The following is a 25,477-nucleotide window of genomic DNA, read 5'->3' as shown; positions in this document are numbered from 1 at the left end:
AACCTCTTCCGTATTGGTGATGCAAAGATCATTGCCAGAGGCTCAGCAATCTCCAATGATATAGGAAGGAAAAACAACGAGGTCCTGAAAAGTGAATTTAGAGAGCTAGGCAGAAATCTGAGAAGCAGGTCTTCCAGAATAGTAATTTCTTGATGCTGCATGAGCCACGGACCAATGAAGGTAGAAACAGGATGATTTGGCAAATTAATGTGCGGCCTAGAAGCTGGTGCAGGGGGTAAGTCTTCAGATTCTTGGATCATTAGGATCTCTTTGGGGGAGCTATGACCTGTACAAAAGTGATGGGTTGTACCTGAACCCAAGGGGGACCAGTATTCTTTTGGGCAGGTTTGTTAAAGCTGTTGGGGAGAGTTTAAACTATTTTGGCATTTTGGTGGGAACCGTAGTGACGATATTCTGATAGGATGGATGGTAAAAAAGCAAAGATAGCATGCAGTCCGACTGTCAGGAAGAACAGGCAGATGATAGGAAAAATTGCAGCCAGCAGGGTGAGTATCAGTGCATTGGGGATGCAGAATCAAAAAGGGTACAGCACTCAGTGTTATATCTCAATGCATGGAGTATAAGAAATAAGGTGGATGATCTTGTTGTACTATTACATATTGTCCGATACGATGTTGTGGCCATCGCTGGATCGCAGCTAAAGGATGGTTGTAGTTGGGAGCTGAATGTCCAAGGTTACACGTTGTATCAGAGTGATAGAAAGGTGGGCAGAGGGAGTGGCATGGCTCTACTGGTAAAGAATGGCATCAAATCAGTAAAAAGATGTGACAGGATTGGAAGATGTTAAATCCTTGTGGGTTGAGTTAAGAAGCTGCAAGAGTAAATTACATACAGGCCTCCCAAAAGTAGCTGGGGTGTACAACAGGAAATAGAAAAGACTTGTCAAAAGGGTAATGTTATGGTAGTTATGGGAGATTTCAACATGCAGGTCGATTGGGAAAATCAGTTTGGTAATGGATCTCGAGAGTTTGTTGAATCCCTATGAGATGGCTTTTTAGAACAGTTTGTCGTTGAGCCAACTAGGGAATCAGCTATACTGGATTGGGTGTTATGTAATGAACCAGAGGTGATTCGGGAGCTTCAGTTAAAAGAACTCTTAGAAGGCAGTGATCACAATATGATTGAGTTCATTTTGAAATTTGATAGGGAGAAAGTAAAGTCTGGTGTAGCAGTATTTCAGTGGAGTAAGGGAAATTACAGCGGTATGGGAGAGGAGTTGCCAAAGTAAATTGGAATGGATGACAGCAGAGCACCAATGCCGTGATTTTCTGGGAAAAATGAGGAAGGTGCAGGATAGGTGTATTCCAAAAACGAAGAAATACTCAAATGGCAATATAGTACAAACATGGCTGACAAGGGAAGCCATAGCTAATGTAAAAGCAAAAGAGAGGTTTTATAACAAAGCAAAAATTAGTGGGAAGATAGAGGATTGGGAAGCCTTTAAAAGCCTACAGAGAACCACTAAAAGAATCTTTAGGAGGGGTGATTTGACGTATGAAGGCAAGGTAGCAAACTATCAAAGTGGATAGTAAAAGCTTCTTCAAGTATGAGACAAATAAGAGAGATGAGAATGGATATAGGTCTGCTAGAAAATGAGGATGGAGAATTAATAACGGGACAAGGAAATGGCAGATGAACTAAATGAATATTTTGCATCAGTCTTCACTGTGGAAGACACTTGGTGTGCCAGATGTTTATTGAAGGCTATGAGAGAAGAGATGTACATTTCTTCTTCAGCTGTCCATCGATTTTTGATGATGACTGAGGCCTGGGCAAGGTTGTATGGAAGACCTGCAGTTGCCCATGCTGCAAGTTTCCCCTCTCCATGCCAGTGATGTTGTCCAAGGGAAGGGCATTAGGATACATACAACTTGGCATCGGTGCCGTCGCAGAGCAATGTGTGGTGCACATTGTGTGACGCAGTGCCTTGCTCAAGGACACAACACGCTGCCTCAGCTAAGGCTCAAACTAGCGACCTTCAGATCACTAGACCAACACCTTATCCATTTGACCACGCGCCAAACATAGTGCATTTACTATATTACAAGGGAAAAGGTCCTCAAAAAGCTCAAAAAACTGAGGGTGTACAAGTCCCTTAGGTCACCTGGACCAGATGAACTCCACCCTAGGATTCTGAAAGCATTAGAAATGATCTTTCAAAAATCATTGGGCACTGGCATGGTGCCAGAGGACTGGAAAATTGCAAATGTCACTCCACTCCTTAAGAAAGCAGGAAGGCTGCAGAAAATAAATTATAGACCAGTTAGCCTGACTTCAGTGGTTGGGAAGATGTTGGAGTCAGTTGTTAAAGATGAGGTTGTGGAGTACTTGGAGGCACAGGACAAGACAGTACCAAGACAGCATGGCTTCCATAAGGAAAAATCTTGCCTGACGAACCTGTTTGAGGAGATCACATGTAGGATTGATAAAGGACTTGTAGTGGATGTTGTATATTTGGACTTTCAGAAGACTTTTGACAAGGTGTCACATGAGGCTGATTTTCAAGTTAAGAGCTCATGGTATTAAAGGGAAGTTACTTCGTTTTGTGCTGCATATCAATGAGTTAGATGATGAATAGAAGGCTTTGTTGCCAAGTTTGCAGATGATACGAAGATTGGTGGAGGGGCAAGTAGTGTTGAGAAAACAGGAAGGCATCAGAAGGACTTGGGTGAGGAGAATGGGCAAGAGAGTGGCAAATGAAATGCAATGTAGGAAAATGCATTGTCATGCACTTTGGTAGTAGAAATAAATGTGCAGTCTATTTTCTAAACCAGAAGAAAATCTAAAAATCTGAGATGTAAAGGGACTTGGGAGTCCTTTGTTAGCATGTTAGCATTCATTTCAAGACTCTAGAATACAAGAGCAGGGATGTGATGCTGAGGCTTTATAAGACTCTGGTGAGGCCTCACCTTGAGTATTGTGAATAGTTTTGTGCTCCTCATCTGAGAAAAGATGTGCTGGCTTTGGGGAGGATTCAGAGGAAGTTCACAAGGATGATTCCAGGAATGAAAGGATTATTATACGAGGATTGTTTGGCCCTGGGTCTGTACTCACGAGAATTTAGGAGGGATCTCATTGAAACCTTTCAAGTGTTGAAAGGCCTAGACAGAGTAGATGTGGAAAGAATGTTTCCCATGGTGGGGGAGTCTAGGACGAGAGGGCACAGCCTCAGGATAGAGGGATGTCCATTTAAAACAGATACAGAAAAATTTCTTTAATCAGATGGTGATGGAATTGTGGAATTTGTTGCAGCAGGGGGCTGTGGAGGCCAGGTCACTGGGTGTATCTAAAGCAGAGCTTGATAGATTCTTGATTGGACGAGGCATCAAAGGTTACAGGGAGAGGAGGCTGAGGAGGGGAAAAAAGATCACCCATGATTGAATGGCGGAAAAGACTTGATGGGCCAAATGGCCTAATTCTGCTCCTATGCCTTAAGGTCAATGAAATTTCCAGTTTATCTAAATATTCCCAGTAAGAACAAATTTTATTCTTTTAACATATTAATTTGACAATGAAGGTACATTTCTAATATGACTTCGGTAATGCATGTATATTTTCCAAATATTACTCATTCCTCTTTTAGGAAGAGGAGTGAGGTTGTATTACATTGGTGGAGAGGTGTTCGCCGAGTGCCTGAGTGATAGTGCCATCTTTGTTCAGAGTCCCAACTGTAATCAAAGATATGGCTGGCATCCTGCAACAGTGTGTAAGATTCCACCAGGTAAGAAAATTCAGATTATTATATTAATTTGGGGTTCTAGTTGAAAGAAGCTAATTGCTCAACTAATTTAACTTTCTGTTTCAAATTGTGTATCGGGAAGGAAGCTCTTGTTCTTATGCCTTCAGCTTGTAGCAAAGGGCAAAAGTTGCTTGCTATCTATTTATCTAGCCATTTCTTTAAAATTATATGTGACCCTTGGTTAAATGTTTATGCCTATGCCTATACTGTCTGGGGATGAAGTTTCTAAAATTAGTCCTATTCTAATTCAAAGTATGTTTTTGTTTAAAGTTGAATTGGTAACTAGTTTTCATGCAAGTGACAGCATAGGAATAAATAGAGCAGCCTTTAGGTACTTGTGGCTATTTGGCAAAATGTGTTGAGTAGTAAGATAGACAAAGGTGCTCCCTGTGGTCCCCCAATCTGCATCGGGTCTCATTAATGTAAAAAGGCAACACCAGGAGCACCAGTACAATAAATGACTCGCCAGGCCACTATTCACAGACCTAACAGTCCTTCCAGGTGAGGTATCCCTTCATCTGCAAGTCTGATGAGGTGGCTTTTGTATGCATTGTCTCTGGTATGGCCTCTACACGGACCAGGAGTATGCTTCATTGAACACCTTTGCTCAGCCTGCCACAATGACCAGGATCTCTCAATGGCCAGATTTCAATTTCCCTTCCCATTCTCGCACTGTTATGTCAGTCTATGACCTCCTACTGCCTTGATGAGGCCAGAACAGCATCTTATAATCTCCAACCTGATGACCTATTCATCGATTTTTGTATTTTCTGGTAACCGTTCCCCTCTGATTTCAACCCTTCCCCCCCCCCAGTACCTCTTTTCATTTTTTAAGTTTCTTTTTCTATTGTGGTGACCCTCTCACAATTTTCTCCTGTAGTCATGGTCTGCCCAACTCCTGGTCCTCCACCTTCCATTGATTCCATGGTCCATTGTAGCCTCCTATCAGATTTTCATCCTTTCGCATCTTCCATCTACACTCCTGCCTTCTCATATGACCTTCCCCCCCCACCTTTCCGCTCACCTGCTCCGGCCAACTACCAGTTTGCACTCTTCCCCCCACTGTCTTGTTCTGCCTTCATCGCCCCTTCCTTTCTAGCCCCGATGAAGCTCTCAGCATGAAGTGTCAGGCTGTTTGTTCTTCTCCATAGATGCTGCCTGACCTGCTGAGTGCCTCCAGCATTTTGTGCTGAGTAATGCACTAATTTTGGCTGGTTATACATACATGAAGATGAATAATTTGCAATATTTTAAGATTCTGATGATATATTTGAATACTCTATATTTACTCTACCTACCAATATAATTTGGTATTTTTTAAAATTCTGTTTCCTAGGGTGTAACCTGAAAATCTTCAATAACCAGGAGTTTGCAGCACTCCTGGCCCAGTCTGTAAACCAGGGCTTTGAGGCAGTTTACCAATTAACCAGAATGTGCACAATTAGGATGAGTTTTGTGAAAGGATGGGGTGCTGAATATAGGTAAGAAATGTAACAGTAATGCTATAAATCTCTGTCTTCCCTTTAAAGAGTAGCTAGTAAAGAGCTTAAAGAGAAAATGATTTGAAGGATGTGCAAAAACGTGGTTAAACAAAATAAATTCATAGGAGGCTCATGGAACATTGACAGGTGATTAAAGTTTCAAAGTGTATTTGTTATCAATGAATGTATAAATTATATAGCTTTGAGATTTGTTTCCTTACAGGCAGTTGCAAAGCAAGGAACCTAAAAGAGCCCAATTTTAAAAAAAATAAGGCCAATTCCCCCTACCCCCAGTGCCCAAAGAGAAAGGGAAAAAAACCCACAAAATAAATTATATAAATAATAGAAGCATTCCGAACCAAGTTGAGACTTTAGCTCCAAATCCCCTGAGCAGCCTGGAGTAGGCCCAGAGTTTCGGTATTTATTTCATCATATTAGTGAGGCAAATCACTGCAAAATTTACAGACACGAACCACAGCAGCTAGGTGCAGTCTCACAGCCTTAACATCACAGAGAGAGAAGCCCCCAGACTATCTGGGCCGGCATTTAAATTGTCCGAATCTCACAATAGGACCCGGCCCTGCGAATTGCTCCAGACCTAGATCTCGCTGCCGAAGGAGCCATTCTTGACCTCTCCAAATTGGCAGGGTACCCAGAGCAATCCATTCTCGCCTGACTCTCAACACCCTCTCTTTCCAGTCTGTATGGGCCAGCATTTAGATTGTTCAAACTGCGGATAGTACCTTGCATTAGTACTAGGGCCTCACCCTGGTGAGTGACCCTGGGCTTTCAACACACCACCCAGGACCTGGATTTTGCTGCCAAAGAAGCAATTCTTAATCTCTCCAAGTTGGCTTGGCATTTATAGCGATTCACTTTTGTATGCAGTTTAGTTGGATGGGCGTCGAAACTCCTCTGTTCCGTCTTCTCTCCTCTGAATCGTTCTCATTGGAGGCACTGTGTCTGCTTGGCTCCAACTCCAAGTGTGCCAATTTTGTTACTCACCAGCAGGGCACATCCAGCAAATTCACTTCGCCTTCACGCGCTTCTTCATTGCTTGTGGTGATAGTTTACCAGAATTTACTTCAAAAAAAAGTGTTATTAATAATTATTTTAATCTAATTCTCTTGCTTTCAAACTACCAGTAAGCTGCCGCACATCTTTGGTGGCGCCATCTTAAAGCAGAAGTTTTATTTAATTTGGACCCATTGGTCCTGTTAGTTCATCAATATGCACTGTTGAACTTACACAACTGATGGAAGATAAATATGGCCTCACAGTTTTTTTGTTCCTGGTCACTTTTTCCACATTTTCTGTTCTTAAGATTCAGAAGTCTTGTTTGCCTGTGTCACATTTTGCCCACTCATCACTCTTAAGTTACAGTTCTTTCTCAATGTTGATGGAAAATTTGTTTCCTTGTTTGGTGTTTCAATCTATGATTCATCATACAAAAAAGCAGACATAATGCTTCTAATGAGATGATCTCTAGTTGTCAAACTTTAAGGTATATTTTACAAGAGCCATGCATATGAAAATTATAAAACATGGTCTCAGTAGTTTTCAAGCAGGGAGAAGCATATTTATAATGAAACTTCCCTTCAAAAAAGTTTACAACTAATGGATTTCTTTCTAATTACTATAATGCAGACTTGAGTAATTATTTAAGAAGGGTGAGAGGCAGCAGAAAGGAAACTATAAACCTGTTAGCCTGACATCAGTAGTAGTGAAATTGTTGGAATCAGTTGCTAGGGATGAGATTACAAAGTACCTGGAGGCACATGATGAGACAGGCCAAAGCCAGCATGGTTTCCTGAAAGGAAAATCCTGCCTGACAAACCTACTGCAATTCTCTGAGGAAATTACAAGCAGGGTAGACAAAGGAGATGTAGTAGATGTAGTGTACTTGGATTTTCAGAAGACTTTTGACAAGGTGCCGCACATGAGGCTGCTTAGTAAGATAAGAGCCCATGGAATTGCAGGGAAGTTACTCGCGTGGGTGGAGCATTGGCTGGTTGGCAGAAAACAGAGAGTGGGAATAAAGGGATCCTATTCTGGCTGGCTGCTGGTTACCGGTGGAGTTCCACAGGGTTGGTGTTGTGACCACTGCTTTTTACAATGTATGTTGATGATTTGGACTATGGTAATAATGGATTTGAGGCTAAATTTGCCAATGATACAAAGGTAGGTGGAGGAACAGGTAGTGTTGAGGAAACAGAGCCTGCAGAGAGACTTAGATGGTTTAGGGGAATGGGCAAAGAAGCAGGAAATGAAATACAATGTTGGAAAGTGTGTGGTCATCCACTTTGGTGGAAGAAATAAACGGGCAGACTATTATTTAGATGGGGACAGAATTCAAAATGCAGAGATGCAAAGGGACTTGGAAGTCCTTGTGTAAGATACCCTAAAGGTTAACCTCCAGGTTGAGTTGGTGGTGAAGGAAGCGAATGCAATGTTGGCATTCATTTCTAGAGGTATAGAATGATGTTGAGGCTCTATAAGGCACTCGTGAGACCCCATTTGGAGTATTGTGTGCTGTTTTGGGTTCCTTATTTTAGAAAGGATATACTGATATTGGAGAGGGTTCAGAGAAGATTCATGAGAATGATTCCAGGAATGAAATTTTTACTGTATGAGGAACATCTGGCAGCTCTTGGGCTGTATTCCCTAGAGTTCAGGAGAATGGGGGCGGGGGGGATCTCATAGAAACATTCCAAATGTTAAAAGGCCTGAACAGATTAGATATGACAGTTATTTCCCATGGTAGGGGATTCTAGAACAAGAGGGCACAACTTCAGGATTGAAGGACGTCCTTTTAGAATTGAGATGCGGAGAAATTACTTTAGGCAGGGTGGTAAATCTGTGGAATTGTTGCCACGAGTGGCTGTGGAGGCCAAATCATTGGGTGTATTTAAGGCAGAGAGGATATGTTCTTGATTAGCCAGGGCATCAAAGGGTATTATGGGGAGAATGCAGGGGATTGGGAATGACTGGAAGAATTGGATTAGCCCATGATTGAATGGCGGAGCAGACTCGATGGGCTGAATGGCCTACTTCTGCTCCTATATCTTATGGTTAGCAATTTTTTCAACCATTAAAGTATTGAGAAAATATTGCTGTTAAGGGAGGAATATTGTTACAGCTGTTTTAAAAATCCATTGCTTTCTCGACAGACATTATTGGCTGCAGTGCTAATTGCTTTTGTTGTTCTAGGCGGCAGACCGTGACGAGCACTCCTTGCTGGATTGAACTCCACCTGAATGGTCCCTTGCAGTGGCTTGACAAAGTGTTGACCCAGATGGGATCTCCGTCTGTCCGTTGCTCGAGCATGTCCTAAGTATCCACATACCTATTTCAGTATCAAAACTGGACCTAAAATATCGAAGTCCAGTCAACAGACCTGAACAGCTTATCTGTTGCAGTTCTTGTGTGTTATCCCAGAGACTGTTCATGAACACAAAATTAAAAGGAATGACACTTGATATCATCCACTTAAGCACCTTGTTGAGTTTTATTATCCCTGACCTAAATTATCACATAAAAAGAACATTGCTGCAGGACAACATTAAAATTCACAGTTAACATCCATATGCAACAGTGATGGAGAGAATCTCAGTTACATACAAGAGGTTCGTCAATTAACAGCTGTCTTTTTAAACATTCTGGTAAACCTTACCAAATAAGGTAAGGTTCTCCCTTTGTTATAAGAATTATAATTTCCCTAAAGTGACACAGCCACACAAAAGAAAATCTTGATCTGTGTTTCAATGAGAGTTACCGTATCTTAATTGCAGTAAAATGTGTCAGAATACTATGAACAGACAGCATTCATAAGAGCAGCTACAATCTCTACTCGCACTGGAAATATTCTGAATGGTTTCATCAACATTACAATGGCTCTACATATTCTAGGACAAATTAAATGTAATAACCAGGTAAACTTGTTCAAGATTCTTGTTTATACATTATTGAACAAGCTAACTTTAGCAAGTTAAGATTAAATAAAGCTCACCAAATTGTTCAATCTAAAATCCAATTCTTCGGTAATTTGAAAAGATGTCCAGTTTTTCAATCCAGGGAAGTTTCCCTTTTTTAATTGAGCTGCATGAAAGAGCAACTTGTGCTAACTTTGCACCACCAGTTGCAAGAGAAATGTCTCTACTCCATCCCTGACGATATCAGTTTTACTCGTGCATACTTCTAGAGTTCAAGGTAATTCTAAGCTGTAGCTATAGGAGCAAAAATCTCCCAAAGTCTCAATTATAATTTTCCCAAAATTAAATGAAATCCAATACTGCGATTGAAAATTAAAATTATGCTTCCTATTTGCAACTGCTGTTCTACTGCTCTGTTTAAATACATCATTATCTAGGGGATTCCTTTGGCTGTCTTATTGGCAAATTGTGTTAATTATCTGATACATTTTAATCCTTTACATAAATATAAGGGGAGGCAAGGACAAATTAATTTAACAATGATTAAATTATTATTCTAAAATATATAGCAAGAAGACATAGGTTGAAGTAGTTGAGCTGCTGTACAAGTTATTAATGAACCTCAGGCACTTGTGATACTTGATGTGCATTCACCCAATAATTTGGGTGAGGGATAATAGAAGAACAACACCGAGCTAATCCAGCAACACAATTTCAGTAGAGCGGTTTGTTTCTGGAGTTACCAGGTTTGATGTACAGGGCTTGTTTCTGAAAATAACAGTGCCCAGGTGCTGTGAATACTTATAAAATTTTATCAGCTATGTATATTGCTCACAATATGGATCTGGTAATCTGAAGGTTTTCACATTCTTGCATTATGTCAATCACTGCTCTTCTGAATGTTATCTCTCGTTCAGTTGATCAGTATATACAAGAAGGCTTTGCCACTTAGATGAAGTTTAATTTAGTGACATAATAGTAAGGGTGGATAAGCCTATAGGTAATGGTTTCAAAGCCAATTTTAATTGTGCTGCAAGGGTAAAGCTCCCTTCAGCCATTTTGTCATTGGGGTATCATGTTACAGGTATTGAATGTTAACTGTGAAATGCAAAATGCCTTCATTATTCTAAATATTAAGATCAAGTTTTTTAGTACTTCCAGAACATTGGATTACTCCAATGAAAGCTAAACAAAAAAATGGCCATTGTTGTTTTTCTCCACATGGTTAAATATTCTGAATTTAATCTCATCATGCGTATGAATCAGGTGTCTTAATTATTTTTAAAAAGGCTATGTAAAGATGTCTTTGAAGCAGTATTTTAAGTTCAATTTTGATTTGCATTTGAGATTAACCCACCAAATGGTACACCTTACTTTCACTGCTTCAAAATTAGCCTTGTAGTTTCAGAACAAAATCAGGATAATTACTCTATATGTTGTTCATGTTCCTCAAACACTATAAACTTGTGTACTTCAAAATGGTTAGAGAGTATACAGAGGTTAGTGTTCTAATTCAGGTTTTGAGGGGCAGTGTATCTTGTAATATAGACACCAAGTGTACAACTTAGTAATGATTCTGTGGCCCATCTGTCATAATTTCCTTTTTTCTGTGGCAGTAGCAGGATATTAAATTTATTTTCCATTTTTATTTCCTCTATATTACACTAGTGCTGTACTTTCTAAGTGCAGCTAGTGATAGCTGTTTTGAGAGCAAAGATAGCTAGTGTTAATGGATCAGCTCAGTGGAGGCTAAAGCTGCCTGCAGGGCAGTGAAGAAGGTTGCACTTGCCATAGAGAACTGGAAATGGAAGGAAGCAGCACCAACTAGAAAATGGCCAACTCTTTAGAGCATTTACCATTCTATTTGTGAGCTTGTTTTACCAGTAGAATTCTGTATTGGTAGAACTTGTGAAATTGAAAGGAAAATGAGCTTCCAGCTTGTTGTATATGCGGACTCAGTGAATACACTAATAAACATTTAATTCTGAAGTTCTTTATTTTGTCGTCTTGTGTTTGAGTGTAATGTGTTAACTTCAATGACAACTGAAGAAAGGGCTTTCAATCTTGTATTTTCTCCATGCTGGAGTACCCGTAAAGAACAAAGTTACAGGGAAGCAAAACTATCTCAGGGTGATGTGCCAATATTTGGCATCAATGGTGGCTTGGAGTCATGTTCATTGTCCAATGTCTGTCCTCAGTGGTGGCTTGGTGACCTGTCCACTGGTCAATGCATGGGATTGAGGAGGAGATAGGGAAAAATGGAACAGTCTTGACTGAACGGTGGAATAGACTCGATGGGTCAGATGGCCTAATTCTGCTCCTGTGTCTTATGGTTTTAATGGAGACGTGTCAACTGACTTGTTGGTTGACACTTGGAGGACTTAGTTGTCGAACTATTCGTGCAAGCAGTGAGTCAATCTACTTGATGTTAAACTCCCCGGTCTAGCATTTACAGACCTATCTGTCCATTATGATTTTGGGGGAATTGACTGTTCCACTATTTTTAAAATCCTTTATTCACATCGAGAGCCTTATCTGTTGTATTGTGTGAGCCTGCCCTTATGCTAAACAGTAAAGGTTCATGATGTATTTGTGCAATGGCCAGCATATTCTTGTTCTATTATCACATTCAATTGAGATAGATCAGTCCGAGTGTGCGAGATGTGTAGAAAGCCTTATCTGAAAATGAAGCTTAGAGCAAAGTGATTCTGCAGCCAGTTGATCAATCTGGAATCCTAGTCTTGCCACATTGAATCATGAACGGCACAGCTAAATGAAAGAGGAGACTTCCTGATCTCAGTTATAGCAGAACCCAGTGGCTGACTGCACATAAAGGCAAAACAAATGATTCACTTCAGTTCTTTCATGAGGCCACTATCATAGAAGCCAAGCTAGAGGCAATTTGATTCACTCCCTGTGATGTAAAAGTAACTGAGTACAGAATGTAACAATGGCAATTGGTCTAGGCAATACCTTGATCTGTGCTACATAATCAGCCAACTATTTAATGAGCTTTCCTTGGGCTATTTAATCGACAATAAGATCATAAGCTATACGGGCAGATTAAGGCTATTTGGCCTATCATGTCTGCTACACCGTTCCATCATGGCTGATTTATTAATCCTCTCAACCCCATTCTCATGCCTTCTTCCTGTAACCTTTTACAACCTTACTAATAAACCTACACTTTAAATATACTCAATGACTTGGCCTCTACATCAGTCTATGACAATGGAAACTCACCACCCTCTGGCTGAAGAAATCCCTTTTTATCTCTATTCTAAATGGACGTCCCTCTACTCTGAGGCTGTGCCCTCTTGTCTGTGACTCCCCCACTGGAGGAAACATTCACCCTATCTAGGCATTTCAAAATCTGATTGGTTTCAATGAGATCCCCCCCCCCCCCACCATTCTTCTAAACTCCAGTGAGTACAGGCTGAGAGTCATCAAATGCTCATATGTTAGCCCTTGTGACTTCCTGGTTCCTCTAGACTACCTGCCACTCCACCTGCATTCATAAATATAACCATATAACAACTACAGCATGGAAACAGGCCGTCTCGGCCCTTCTAGTCCGTGCCAAACGCTTACTCTCACCTAGTCCCACTGACCCGCACTCAGCCCATAACCCTCCATTCCTTTCCTGTCCATATACCTATCCAATTTTACTATAGATGACAATATCGAACCTGCCTCTACCACTTCTACTGGAAGTTCGTTCCACACAGCCACCACTCTCTGAGTAGAGAAATTCCCCCTCGTGTTACCCTTAAACTTTTGCCCCTTAACTCTCAACTCATGTCCTCTTGTTTGAATCTCAATGGAAAAAGCCTATCCACGTCAATTCTATCTATCCCCCTCATAATTTGAAATACCTCTATCAAGTCCCCCCTCAACCTTCTACGTTCCAAAGAATAAAGACCTAACTTGTTCAACCTTTCCCTGAAACCCAGGTAACATTCTAGTAAATCTTCTCTGTACTCTCTCTTATTTTGTTGTCATCTTTCCTATAATTCGGTGACCAGAACTGTACACAATACTCCAAATTCAGCCTTACCAATGCCTTGGACGATTTTAACATTACATCCCAACTCCTATATTCAATGCTCTGATTTATAAAGGCCAACATACCAAAAGCTTTCTTCACCACCCTAACCACATGAGATTCCACCTTCAGGGAACTATGCACCATTATTCCTAGATCACTCTGTTCTACTGCATTCTTCAATGCCCTACCATTTACCATGTATGTCCTATTTGGATTATTCTTACCAAAATGTAGCACCTTGCACTTAACAGCTTTAAACTCCATCTGCGATCGTTCAGCCCACTCTTCTAACTGGCCTAAATCTCTCTGCAAGCTTTGAAAACCAACTTCATTATCCACAACGCCACCTACCTTAGTATCATCTGCATACTTACTAATCCAATTTACCACCCCATCATCCAGATCATTAATGTATATGACAAACAACATTGGACCCAATACAGATCCCTGAGGCACACCACTAGTCACCGGCCTCCAACCTGACAAACAGTTATCCACCACTACTCTCTGGCATCTCTCATCTAGCCACTGTTGAATCCATTTTACTACTTCAATATTAATACCTAACGATTGAACCTTCCTAACTAACCTTCTGTGCAGAACCTTGTCAAAGGCCTTACTGAAGTCCATATAGACAACATTCACTGCTTTACCCTCCACAACCTTCCTCGTAACCTCTTCAAAAAAATTCAATAAGATTTGTCAAACATGACCTTCCACGCACAAGTCCATGTTGACTTCCTAATCAGACCCTGTCTATCCAGATAGTTATATATACTATCTCTAAGAATACTTTCCAGTAATTTACCCACCACTGACGTCAAACTGACAGGCCTATAATTCCTAAGTTTATTCTTAGAACCCTTTTTAAACAATGGAACCACATGAGCAATACGCCAATTCTCCGGCACCATCCCCGTTTCTAATGACATTTGAAATATTTCTGTCAGAACCCCTATTTCCACACTAACTTCCCTCAAGGTCCTAGGGAATATCCTGTCAGGACCCAGAGATTTATCCACTTTTATATTCCTTAAAAGCACCAGTACTTCCTCCTCTTTAATCGTCATAGTTTCCATAACTTCCCTACTTGTTTCCCTTACACAATTCAATATCCTCCTTAGTGAATACCGAAGAAAAGAAATTGTTCAGAATCTCCCCCATCTCTTTTGGTTCCACACATAGCTGTCCACTCTGATTCTCTGAGGGACTAATTTTATCCCTCACTATCCTTTTAATATAACTGTAGAAACCCATTGGATTTATTTTCACCTTACTTGCCAAAGCAACCTCGTATCTTTTAGCTTTTCTAATTTCTTTAAGATTCTGCTTACATTCTTTATATTCCTCGAGCACCTCATTTATTCCATGCTGCCTATATTTATTGTAGATATCTCTCTTTTTCCTAACCAAGTTTCCAATATTTCTTGAAAACCATGGCTCTCTCAAACTTCTAACCTTTCCTTTCAACCTAACAGGAACATAAAGATTGTGTACCCTCAAATTTTCACCTTTAAATGACCTCCATTTCTCAATTACATTCTCTATTCTCTATGTACATCAGTCAATGAAAGCAAGCATGCAGGTACAGCAGGCAGTGAAGAAAGCTAATGGCATGCTGGCCTTTATAACAAGAGGAATTGAGTATAGGAGTAAAAAGGTCCTTCTGCAGCTGTACAGGGCCCTGGTGAGACCCCACCTGGAGTATTGTGTGTAGTTTTGGTCTCCAAATTTGAGGAAGGCCATTCTTGCTATTGAGAGAGTGCAGCGTAGGTTCACAAGGTTAATTCCCGGAATGGCAGTACTGTCATATGTTAAAAGATTGGAGCAACTGGGCTTGTATACATTGGAATTTAGAAGGATGAGAGGGGATCTGATTGAAACATATAAGATTATTAAGGGATTGGACACGCTGGAGGCAGGAAGCATGTTCCCGCTGATGGGTGAGTTCAGAACTAGAGGCCACAGTTTAAGAATAAGGGGTAGGCCATTTAGAACAGAGATGCAGAAAAACTTTTTCACCCAGAGAGTGGTGGATATGTTGAATGCTCTGCCCCAGAAGGCAGTGGAGGCCAAGTCTCTGGATGCATTCAAGAGAGAGTTAGATCGAGCTCTTATAGATAGCAGGGTTAAGGGATATGGGGAGAGGGCAGGAACGGGGTACTGATTGTGTATGATCAGCCATGATCACAGTGAATGGCAGTGCTGGCTTGAAGGGCCGAATGGCCTACTCCTGCATCTGTTTCCAGTTTAAGCCTCCAATTTCCTGTCTGATATCCTCATATTTCCCCTTACTCCAATTAAACGTTTTTCTAACTTGTCTGTTCCTATCCCTCTCCAGTGCTATTGTAAAGGAAATAGAATTATGATCACTATCTCCAAAATGCTCTCCCACTGAGAGATCTGACACCTGACCAGGTTCATTTCCCAATACCAGATCAAGTACAGCCTCTCCTCTTGTAGGTTTATCTACATATTGTGTCGAGACCTTCCTGAGCACACCTAACAAACTCCACTCTGTCTAAACCCCTTGCTGTAGGGAGATGCCAATTGATATTTGGGAAATTAAAATCTCCCATCACAACAACCCTGTTATTATTACACCTTTCCAGGATCTGTTTCCCTATCTGCACCTTGATATCCCTGTTACTATTGGGCAGCCTATAAAAAACACCCAGTAAAGTTATTGACCCCTTCCTATTCCTAACCTCCACCCACAGAGACTCCGTAGACAATCCCTCCATGACGTCCATCTTTTCTGCAGCCGTGACACTATCTCTGATCAACAGTGCCACGGCCCTACCTCTTTTGCCTCCCTCCCTGACATTTCTGAAACATCTAAAACCCGGCACTTGAAGTAATCATTCCTGTCCCTGAGCCATCCAAGTCTCTGTAATGGCCACCACATCATATCTCCAAGTACTGATCCATGCCCTAAGCTCATCTGCTTTGTTCACAACACTCCTTGCTTTAAAATAGACACATCTCAAACCTTCGGTCTGAGCGCATCCCTTCTCCTTCTGGGGCCTTCTGGAACAGAGATGCGGAAAAACTTTTTCACCCAGAGAGTGGTGGATCTGTGGAATGCTCTGCCCCAGAAGGCAGTGGAGGCCAAGTCTCTGGATGTATTCAAGAGAGAGTTAGATCGAGCTCTTATAGATAGCAGGGTTAAGGGTTATGGGGAGAGGGCAGGAACGGGGTACTGATTGTGTATGATCAGCTATGATCACAATGAATGGCGGTGCTGGCTAGAAGGGCTGAATGGCCTACTCCTGCACCTACTGTCTATTGTCTATTACATCCTTCCCATAAAACAAATTGTCCCAATCCACTCCTTACAAATCCTTTCACATCTCCTCAAAGTTAGCCTTTCTCCAATCAAAAATCTCAACCCTGGGTCCAGTCCTATCCTTCTCCATAATTATATTGAAACTAATGGCATTGTGATCACTGGACCCGAAGTGCTCCCTAACACATACCTCCGTCACCTGACCTATCTCATTCTCTAACAGGAGATCCAACACTGCCCCTTCTCTAGTCGGTACCTCTATGTATTGCTGCAAAAAACTATCCTGCACACATTTACAAACTCCAAACCATCCATCCCTTTTACAGTATGGGCTTCCCAGTCTACGTGTGGAAAATTAAAATCTCCCACAATCACAACCCTGTGCTTACTACAAATATCTGCTATCTCCTTGCAAATTTGCTCCTCCAATTCTCGCTCCCCATTTGGTGGTCTATAATATACCCCTATAAGTGTTACTACACCTTTCCCATTCCTCAATTCCACCCAAATGGTTTCCCTAGACAAGCCCTCTAATCTATCCTGCCAGAGCACTGCTGTAATATTTTCTCTGACAAGCAACGCAATACCTCCCCCTCTTGTCCCTCCAATTCTATCACACCTGAAGCAATGAAATTCAGGAATATTTAGTTGCCAATCACACCCCTCCTGCAACCATGTTTCACTAATAGCTACACATCGTATTTCCAGGTATCAATCCATGCTCTAAGCTCATCCACCTTTCTTACAATGCTCCTAGCAGTAAAATAAATGCATTTAAGAAACTCTCCACCTCTTCCTCTCTGTTTATCTCTAACAGTACAAAGAACTTTACTGTCTTTTTCTTCCTTCTCCCATACATCTGTTCCTACACTCTGGTTCCCCTCCCCCCTCGTATCTCGTTTATATCCACTGGAGCCTCTCTAGCAAACCTACCTGCAAGAATATTTGTACCCCTCCAGTTCAGATGTAAACCGCCCCGCCAGAACAGGTCCCACCTTCCCTGGAAAACTGCCCAATTATCTATAAATCTGAAGCCCTCCCTCCTGCACCATGTCTTCAGCCACGTGTTGATCTGCGCTATCTTACTATTTCTAAACCCACCTGCACGTGGCACTGGTAGCAATCCTGAGATTGCTATCCTGGAGGTCCTGTCCTTTAAATTGGCACCTAGCTCCCTAAACTCCCCTTTCAGGACCTCCTCACTCTTCCTACCCACATCATTGGTCCCTACATGGACCACAACATCCGGCTGCTCACCCTCCCTCATGAGAATACTGAGAACTCGATCTGAGATATCGCACCAGGGAGGCAACAGACTATCCGGGATTCTCAATCTCTTCCACAGAACCTCCTATCTGTCCCCCTAACTATTGAATCCCCTATCACTACTGCTCTCCTCTTTTCTCTCCTTCCCTTCTGAGCTGAGGGTCCAGTCTCGGTGCCAAAGACGCAACCACTGCAACTTGTCCCTGATAGGTCGTCACCACCAACGTATCCAAAACGGTATACTTATTGTTGATGGGAACGGCCACAGGGGTGCTCTGCTCTTCCTGTCTATTCCCCTTCCCTCTCCTGACAGTCACCCAACTACCTGTCTCCTGACTCCTAGGGATGACTATCTCCCTGAAACTCCTGTCTATTTCTGCCTCTGCCTCCCGAATGATCTGAAGTTCATCCAGCTCCAGCTCCAGCTCCAGTTCCCTAACACGGTTTGTCAGGAGCTGCAGCTGGATGCACCTTTTGCAGGTTTAGTCATCAGGGACAGCTGTGATCTCCCTGACTTCCCACATACTGCAAATGGAGCACTCAACTGCCCTAACTGCTGCCTCCATTACCTACTCCTAAGCTAATTATATTAATTGAAGGAGCTTACCCGGCCTTGCCTCACCTGGAGTGAAGCTCGTATTCAGCCTCTGCTCACTTTTTAAAATCCCCCGTTGATCTCAGAGGCCGACTTTCACGCACTTGAGCAGTCGTGCCACGTTCAGCCTCGCCTCTGCCTGTTCTCGCCAAAGCCTGATTGAGCCAAAGCCGTCCCACTCTGCCTCAGTCCACTCCAACAATGGCCGCTGTATATGGCAGTCTTTCTTTTAAACCTTTGGCGTGCTACGTCACGTGCCTGCGCAGTCTAGCCTCATTGCCCCGATCAGTTAAAAAAAAAGCTTCTCTCCGAGCTTTTACCTCTTCCCTCTCCGCCTCTTGCTTTGATTTAAAGTTCACAAACTTGGCCACAAAGCCATAAATTCCATCAGTCAAGTTATTGCCCTATAAATTGAAAAGGAGCGGTTCCAACACTGACCACTGCAGAGCACCACTAGTCACCAGCAGTCAACTAGAAAAGGCCTTCTTTATCCACGTTGCTAAAACCCTCCAAGGTTAACTCCACTGCTTAGAATTAGGATTGGCAATTAAAGTTGTATCTTATGGTTAAGTACAGAACATGTCTATTGAATTAATTTTGATACCTGCAATTGTACTTACTGTAATTTGTAAGTCAATACGTCCAGATTCTTGTGCTCACTGCCATTATAATGAGGCCTCCATTGGGCGGGATTGATCATGGATATTGTCTACATGATACACAAGCCAGGACAGTACAATATGGAGAGGAAGCTGGTCCCCATGCAGCATGCTTTGCCGCTACACAGCTGATGAATCCAATGGAATGGCAGAGATGGATGCAGTTTGGTACCAGCGTCACAGGAGTTGCCAGTCAGCGTTGAACTCAATGTACGACTACCGTAGGGTCTCCAACTCTAGATTTTTCCCCCTGGCTTTATTCCTGAACCTTCCCCATGAATGGGTATAATCACAAGTCAGTGGAGGTTTGAGATCAGAGTTTTCCATCTAGATGAGCTGATGAGCCTCATCTGCTCAGAGTGATTGGTTCTAAGGCACCAGTAACCTGCCTTTGCCCCTTCTGTCAATAGAAATGATTCAGCTGAGCTACACGTGAAGGCCTGGATCTGGACTTGGTTGTCAGAGGCTATTTGAGATTCACACCATTGGGAGCATTTAATAGGTAGTGGGTAGCTCCCACTACCTTCCCTGGCTTTCACAACCTTAAGTAACCATTAATAATTTGCATTTTAAACATCCTTTGTTTCTTCTCCTGTGAACCTTCTATTTTCTCACTTGGTAAGTGGGAGGCCTTCAAAGGTGAAATTTTAAGAGTAAAAAATCTTTTATATGCCTCTCAGAATAAAAGATAGGGGTAACAAGTGTAGGGAATCTTGGCTTTCAAGAGATACTGAGGCCCTGGTTAAGAAAAAAAGGTGCATGGCAGGTAGGAACAAATGAGGTGCTTATGGAGTATAAGAAATACAAGAGAACACTTAAGAAAGAAATCAGGAGTACCAAAAGAAGGTTGTCTTAGCAGACAAGGTGAAGGAGAATCCTAAGGGATTTTTGTCCCTTGCAATCCTGTTGCTCTTAATATGTTTGTAAAATCTCTTAGGATTCTCCAAACATGTTAAGAGCAACAGGATTGCAAGGGGCAAAATAGATCAGAATGGTATCCACGCATGGAGCCAAAAGAGATGGGGGAGATTGTAAAAGCAGTTTTTGCATCTATATTTACTCAGTAGACATACAGAGTCTATAGAAGTGAGGCAAAACAGCATCAACTTCATGGAGACACAAATGAGAAAATCTACATATGCTGGAAATCCAAGCAGCGCACACAGAATGCTGGAAGAACTCAGAAGGCCAGGCAGCTTCTAGGAAAAGAGTACAGTCGATGTTTTGGGCTGAAACCCTTCAGCAGGACTGGAGAAAGGAGAGGGGGTGGTGGTAAGTAGGTGAAAAGAGGTAAGAGGCCAGAATGGGGGAAAAGAAGAGAGGAGGGGGAAGGAGTCTTTTTACTGGAAGGAGAAATTGATATTCATACCATCAGGTTGGAGGCTACCCAGACGGCATATAAGCTGTTGCTCCGCCACCCTGAGGGTGGCCTCATCTTGACATGAGGCATCCATAGACTGACATGTTAGAATGTGAATGGGAATTAAAATGTTTGACCGCTGTGAAGTTGTGCTTTTGGTGGATGCAGCCGAGTTGCTCGATGAGGCGATATCCAGATTTGCGATGGGTCTCACCAGTGTAGAGGAGGTTGCCTCAGGAGCACTGGACACGATAGACAGCACCAGCAGATTCACAGATGAAGTGCATCTCACCTGGAAGGACTGTTAGGGGCCCTGAATGGAGGTGAGGGAGGAGGTGAATGGGCAGGTGCAGTACATGGGTAACTTGTAGGGATAAGTGCCAGGAGGAAGATTAGTGGAGAAGCATGAATGAACAAGGGAATCACAGAGGGAGCGAACTCTGTGCAGAGTTGAGAGAAGGTATAAGGTAAAGATGTATTTGTAGGATCCCTTTAACCATTAAGACAGCTGTAGAATTAGGTCATTTCATCCATTGAGTCTGCTCTGCCAGCAAGGTGAATACTTCACATGAAATTCTGCAGATGCTGGAAATCCAGCAACCCACACAGAATGCTGGAAGAACTCAACAGGTCAGGCAGCATTTATGGAAATGAGTAAAAGTTGACGTTTTGGGTTGAGACTGGAAAGGAAGGAGAAGATGCCAGGATGAGAAGGTGGGGGTGAGGAGTGGAAGGAGGGCAAACAAAGGTGATATGTGAAGAGGGGTGGAGGGGAATGAAATAAATTGTGAGGTGATGGTTTCAATAAGTACATTTAATGTCATAGAAATGTATACAATATACATCCTGAAATACCCTTTTCTTCGCAGATAGGTGGGAAAGGTAAAGGGCTGGAGAAGAAGGAATCTGATAGGAGTGGAAAGTGGACCATGGGAGAAAGGGAAGGAGGAGGGGTATCAGAGGGCAGAAATAGGCAGCTGAATTCAAAGTAAATTTATTATCAAAGTATGTATATTGTACATTATTCAACCTTGAGATTCGTCTCCTAGCAGGCAGCCATGAAACAAAGACACCCATAAAAAGACTGTCAAATACCAAATGTGCAGAGAAAGAAAATATGTGTAAATAAATAAAAGATAAATATCCAGGACACGAAATGAAGAATCCTTGAAAGTGAGTCCACAGGAGAAGAGGTAAGAGGCCAGAGTGGGGAAGTGAAGAAGAAGGAAGGGGAATGAGAAAAATGACCAGGTTGGAAAATCAATGTTCTTGCCATCAGGTTGGAGGCTTTTACATTTCTGTCACTTCAGCATGAACATTTTGTGCAGACTTTGCACTTAAATCATTGAATGATTTAATGATCCACTGGTATTGGTCCAGCATATGAAAAACCCTTTTATTCCTAATTATTTTCTGTTCTTTTATCTTCTGCTGCCTTGATAATATTACTCTGATTTTATATAACAGGCTGTTGTCATTTGAAATGCACAAGATTCTGCAGATGCTAGGAATTCAGAGTGACACATACAACATACTGGAACTAGTATCACTTTTGAAAGCCGAGCTCTTATCGTGAATGAATTTTTCAACCTTTTGAGACTTGAGTTTATTTTGTCAATGTATGCCAGCTGTTATTCCCTCTTTCTGCAAAGATTTCTATTGGTGTTTAGAACTATCACCACCAGCATTTTACTTTGTTGGTGCAAAAGCAATGATCACTAATCCCAAATTTAAGGTCTATTTTTATTAAAAAATTTAACAATTATATATTTACTTTTTGTTGGGACATTCTGCAGCATTTAAGTTCTAAACCGAGTTTAAGAACTTAATCTAAATGTTTAAATTCTAAATGTAGTTTGAATTCTTAAACGTAATGCAGAATACTGCAAGTCTGGTTTATTGGCAAGATCAATGATGGGGGGATGGTGTGGCCTCAGTTGTAGTGCAGACTAGGCCTCGTGTCACCTGTTGTTGCCTGTTGCAGCCACCCAAGAGGGGAGATGCCAGAGGGAGAGGCAGTGCAGTGCGGCGTCCATGCTGGATTGGGGACTGGTCCCTCCTATCAGTGCTGCTCTCCAGTGTTTGTTCAATGGAAAGCAAACTGGATTACATATGAGCATATGCACGTTCACCTGCAGACTGCTGAGAACTGCTTGTTCTTGCCAACAACATCCATGTACTGTCAAACTACAGGATGTGACACTCAGGGACTTGGGCTATGTTGTATTTTTTATGTGACTGTATGTTTACTGCTATCTTATATGTACCTTGTGCTGTGTATGACTGTTAGTACTGTGTTTTGTATCTTGGCCCTGGAGTAACACTGTTTCATTTGGCTATATTTATGTATGGTTGAATGACAATTAAACTTGAACTTGAACTTAAAATTATTATTAATTTCTTCAAACTTGCCTTTTGTTTTTGATACAAAGACTGAATTACCAGCTGATTGCTAGATCATTTGTTGTTAGAAACACTTCAACATGAAGCAATTTATTCCAAACTATTCCAAATGGCATTTTAAGAGGCTGATTTAGAGAATTTTCACAATGCAGATCTGGTGTCAGGAAGAAGGTACAGGAGCCTCAGGACTCACACCACCAGGTTCAGGAACTGTTATTGCCCCTCAACCATCTGGCTCTTGAACCGGAGGGCATAACTTCACTCATCTTCACTCACCCCAACACTGACCTATTCCCACAACCTATGAACTCAACTTAAAGAACTTGTCATCTCATATTCTTGATATCCATTGCTTGTTTGTCTGTTTGTTTGTTTGTTTGTTGGTTTATTTATTTATTTATTTATTTATTTATGCTCTTTGTATTTGCACAGTTTGTTCTATTGGGTTTTACTTCTGCATGCTGGTTGTTGTCCGTCCTATTGGGTGCAGTCTTTCATTGATTCTATTGTGTTTCTTCTATTTACCGTGACTGTCCACAGGAAAATGAATCTCAGGGTTGTATACAGTGACATATATGTACCTTGATAATAACCTTATTTTGAACTTTGGTTTAGAACTGATGTTATAATTATGCTTAACAAATGGGATGCAAAAGTGAAGTGCGCCTAATTTCTGTTGTCCGGTACATTGTGGAGGTAGTGCTGAGGCTTGATAAGGCATTTGTCAGACCGCCCTTGGAGTATTTTGAGTAGTATTGGGCCTCTTATCTAAGAAAAAGTGTGCTGGCATTGGAGAGGTTTCAGAGGAGGTGGACAAGAATGAAAGGGTTAATGTATGAGGAGCGTTTGATGGCTCTGGAACTGTACTCCCTGGAGTTTAGCAGAATGAGGGGGGATCTCCTTGAAACCTATCGAATATTGAAAATCCTAGACAGAGTGGTTGTGGAGAAGATATTTTCTATTGTGGGACAGTCTAGGACCAGAGGGCACAACCTCAGAATAGAGGGATGTCCATTTTGAAAAGAAATGAGGAAGAATTTCTTGAGCTAGAGAGTGGAGGACAAGTCACTGGATATAGAACATCTCAGGAACATGCCATTTGACCCACAATGTTGTGCCAGTCAACTAAAAAGCCAATCAAAAACACTCAAACACAAATCCCTCTACCATGTCCATATCCCTCCATCTTCCTTACATCCATGTGTCTATCTAAATGCCATGAGAGAGGAGCTTGTCCAGGTGGATTGGAGGGGATGATGGCAGAGCAGAGGTGGCTGAAGTTTCTGGGAATAGTTCACAAGAAGTTGTTCTCAAAAGGCAGGTGTAGGCAACCATGGCTGACAAAGTTAAGGACTACATTAAAGCCAAGGAAAGGGCATGTAATGTAGCAAAAGTGAATGAGAAGTTAGATGATTGGGAAGTTTTTAAAAATCCAACAAAATGCAACTAAAATAAGCTATAAGAAGGGAAGGGATGAAATATGAATGCAAACTGTCCCATAATATAAAGCAGGATACTAAAAGCTTTTTTTTTTCGAAGAGTAAAAGGGAGGGGAGAGTTGATATTGGACCACTGGAAAATTACACTGGTGAGGTAGTAATATGGGGCAAAGAAATGGCAAATGAACCTAATAAGTACTTTGCATCGGTCTTCACCGTGGAAGGCACTAGCAGTTTGCCAGAGGTCTGAGAGTGAGTGCCATTGCCATTACAAAGGAAAACGTGCAAGGCAAACTGAGAGGTCTTAAGGTCAATAAGTCAACTGGACCAGATGGACTATATCTGAGGTTGCTGAAGAGATAGCAGACGCATTGGTCATGATCTTTCAAGAATCACTTGATTCTGGCATGGTTCCGGAGGAGTGGAAGATTCCAAATGTCACTCCATTCTTTAAGAAGGTAGGAAGGCAAAAGAAAGGAAATTATAGGCCAGTTAGCCTAACTTCAGTGGTCAGGAAAGTTAAGGATGAGGGTTTGGGGTACTTGGAGGTTAATGATAAAATAAATCAAAAGTCAGCAATGGTTTATGTGAAGGGAAATCTTGCCTGACAAATCTGTTTGAGTTCTTCGAGGAACTATACAAGCAGGGTTGACAAAGGAGAGACAGTGTATGCCATTTACTTGAATTTGCAGAAGGCATTTGACAAGGTGCTACACATGAGCCTCTTAGCAAGATAAAATCCTATGGTGTTACAGGAAAGAAACTGGCATGGATAGAGGAATGGCTGACAGGCAGGAGGCAGTGAGTGGGAATAAAGGGAGCCTTTTATCATGAGCGGCTGTGGAGGCCAAGTCATTGGGTGCATTTAAGGCAGAGATAGATAGGTTCTTGATCAACCAGGCATCAAAGGGTATAGGGGAAGGCAGGGGAGTGGGAGTGGCTAGAAGAGTTGGGTCAGCCCATGATAGAATAGTGGAGCAGACTTGATGGGCCAAATGATCTACTTTTGCTCCTATATCTTATAGTCTTCTCTGGTGGGCTGCCAGTGACTAGTGGTGTTTCTCAGGGGTCAGTATTGGAACTGCTACTTTTCACATTGTTTGTCAATGATTTGGGTAATGTAATTGATGGCTTTGTGGCAAAGTTTGCAGATGATACCAAGATAGGTGGAGGGGCAGGTAGTGCTGAAGAATCAATGTGGTTGCAGAAAGACTTCGACAAATTAGAAGAATGGGCAAAAAAAGT

At 41.8% G+C, this 25,477-nt stretch overlaps 1 protein-coding gene across 1 annotated transcript in view; it reads left to right on the top strand.

The window, feature by feature from the left end:
* The window catches only part of smad2 (SMAD family member 2), a 66,878-nt gene extending 55,716 nt beyond the window's left edge, over positions 1-11,162 (top strand). Inside the window, exons 7-9 of the mRNA XM_073065282.1 lie at positions 3,605-3,742; positions 5,097-5,241; positions 8,452-11,162. Coding sequence (XP_072921383.1) covers positions 3,605-3,742; positions 5,097-5,241; positions 8,452-8,575 — 407 coding nt within the window. The 3' untranslated portion in view covers positions 8,576-11,162. The remainder of the gene's footprint in view (positions 1-3,604; positions 3,743-5,096; positions 5,242-8,451) is intronic.
* The last annotated feature ends 14,315 nt before the right edge of the window (positions 11,163-25,477 follow it).

The sequence above is a fragment of the Hemitrygon akajei genome, chromosome 13 (genome assembly GCF_048418815.1).
Source record: "Hemitrygon akajei chromosome 13, sHemAka1.3, whole genome shotgun sequence".
Classification (NCBI taxonomy): domain Eukaryota; kingdom Metazoa; phylum Chordata; class Chondrichthyes; order Myliobatiformes; family Dasyatidae; genus Hemitrygon; species Hemitrygon akajei.
Note: the sequence above shows the minus strand (reverse complement) of the source record. Positions and strands in the feature narration are given on the sequence as shown.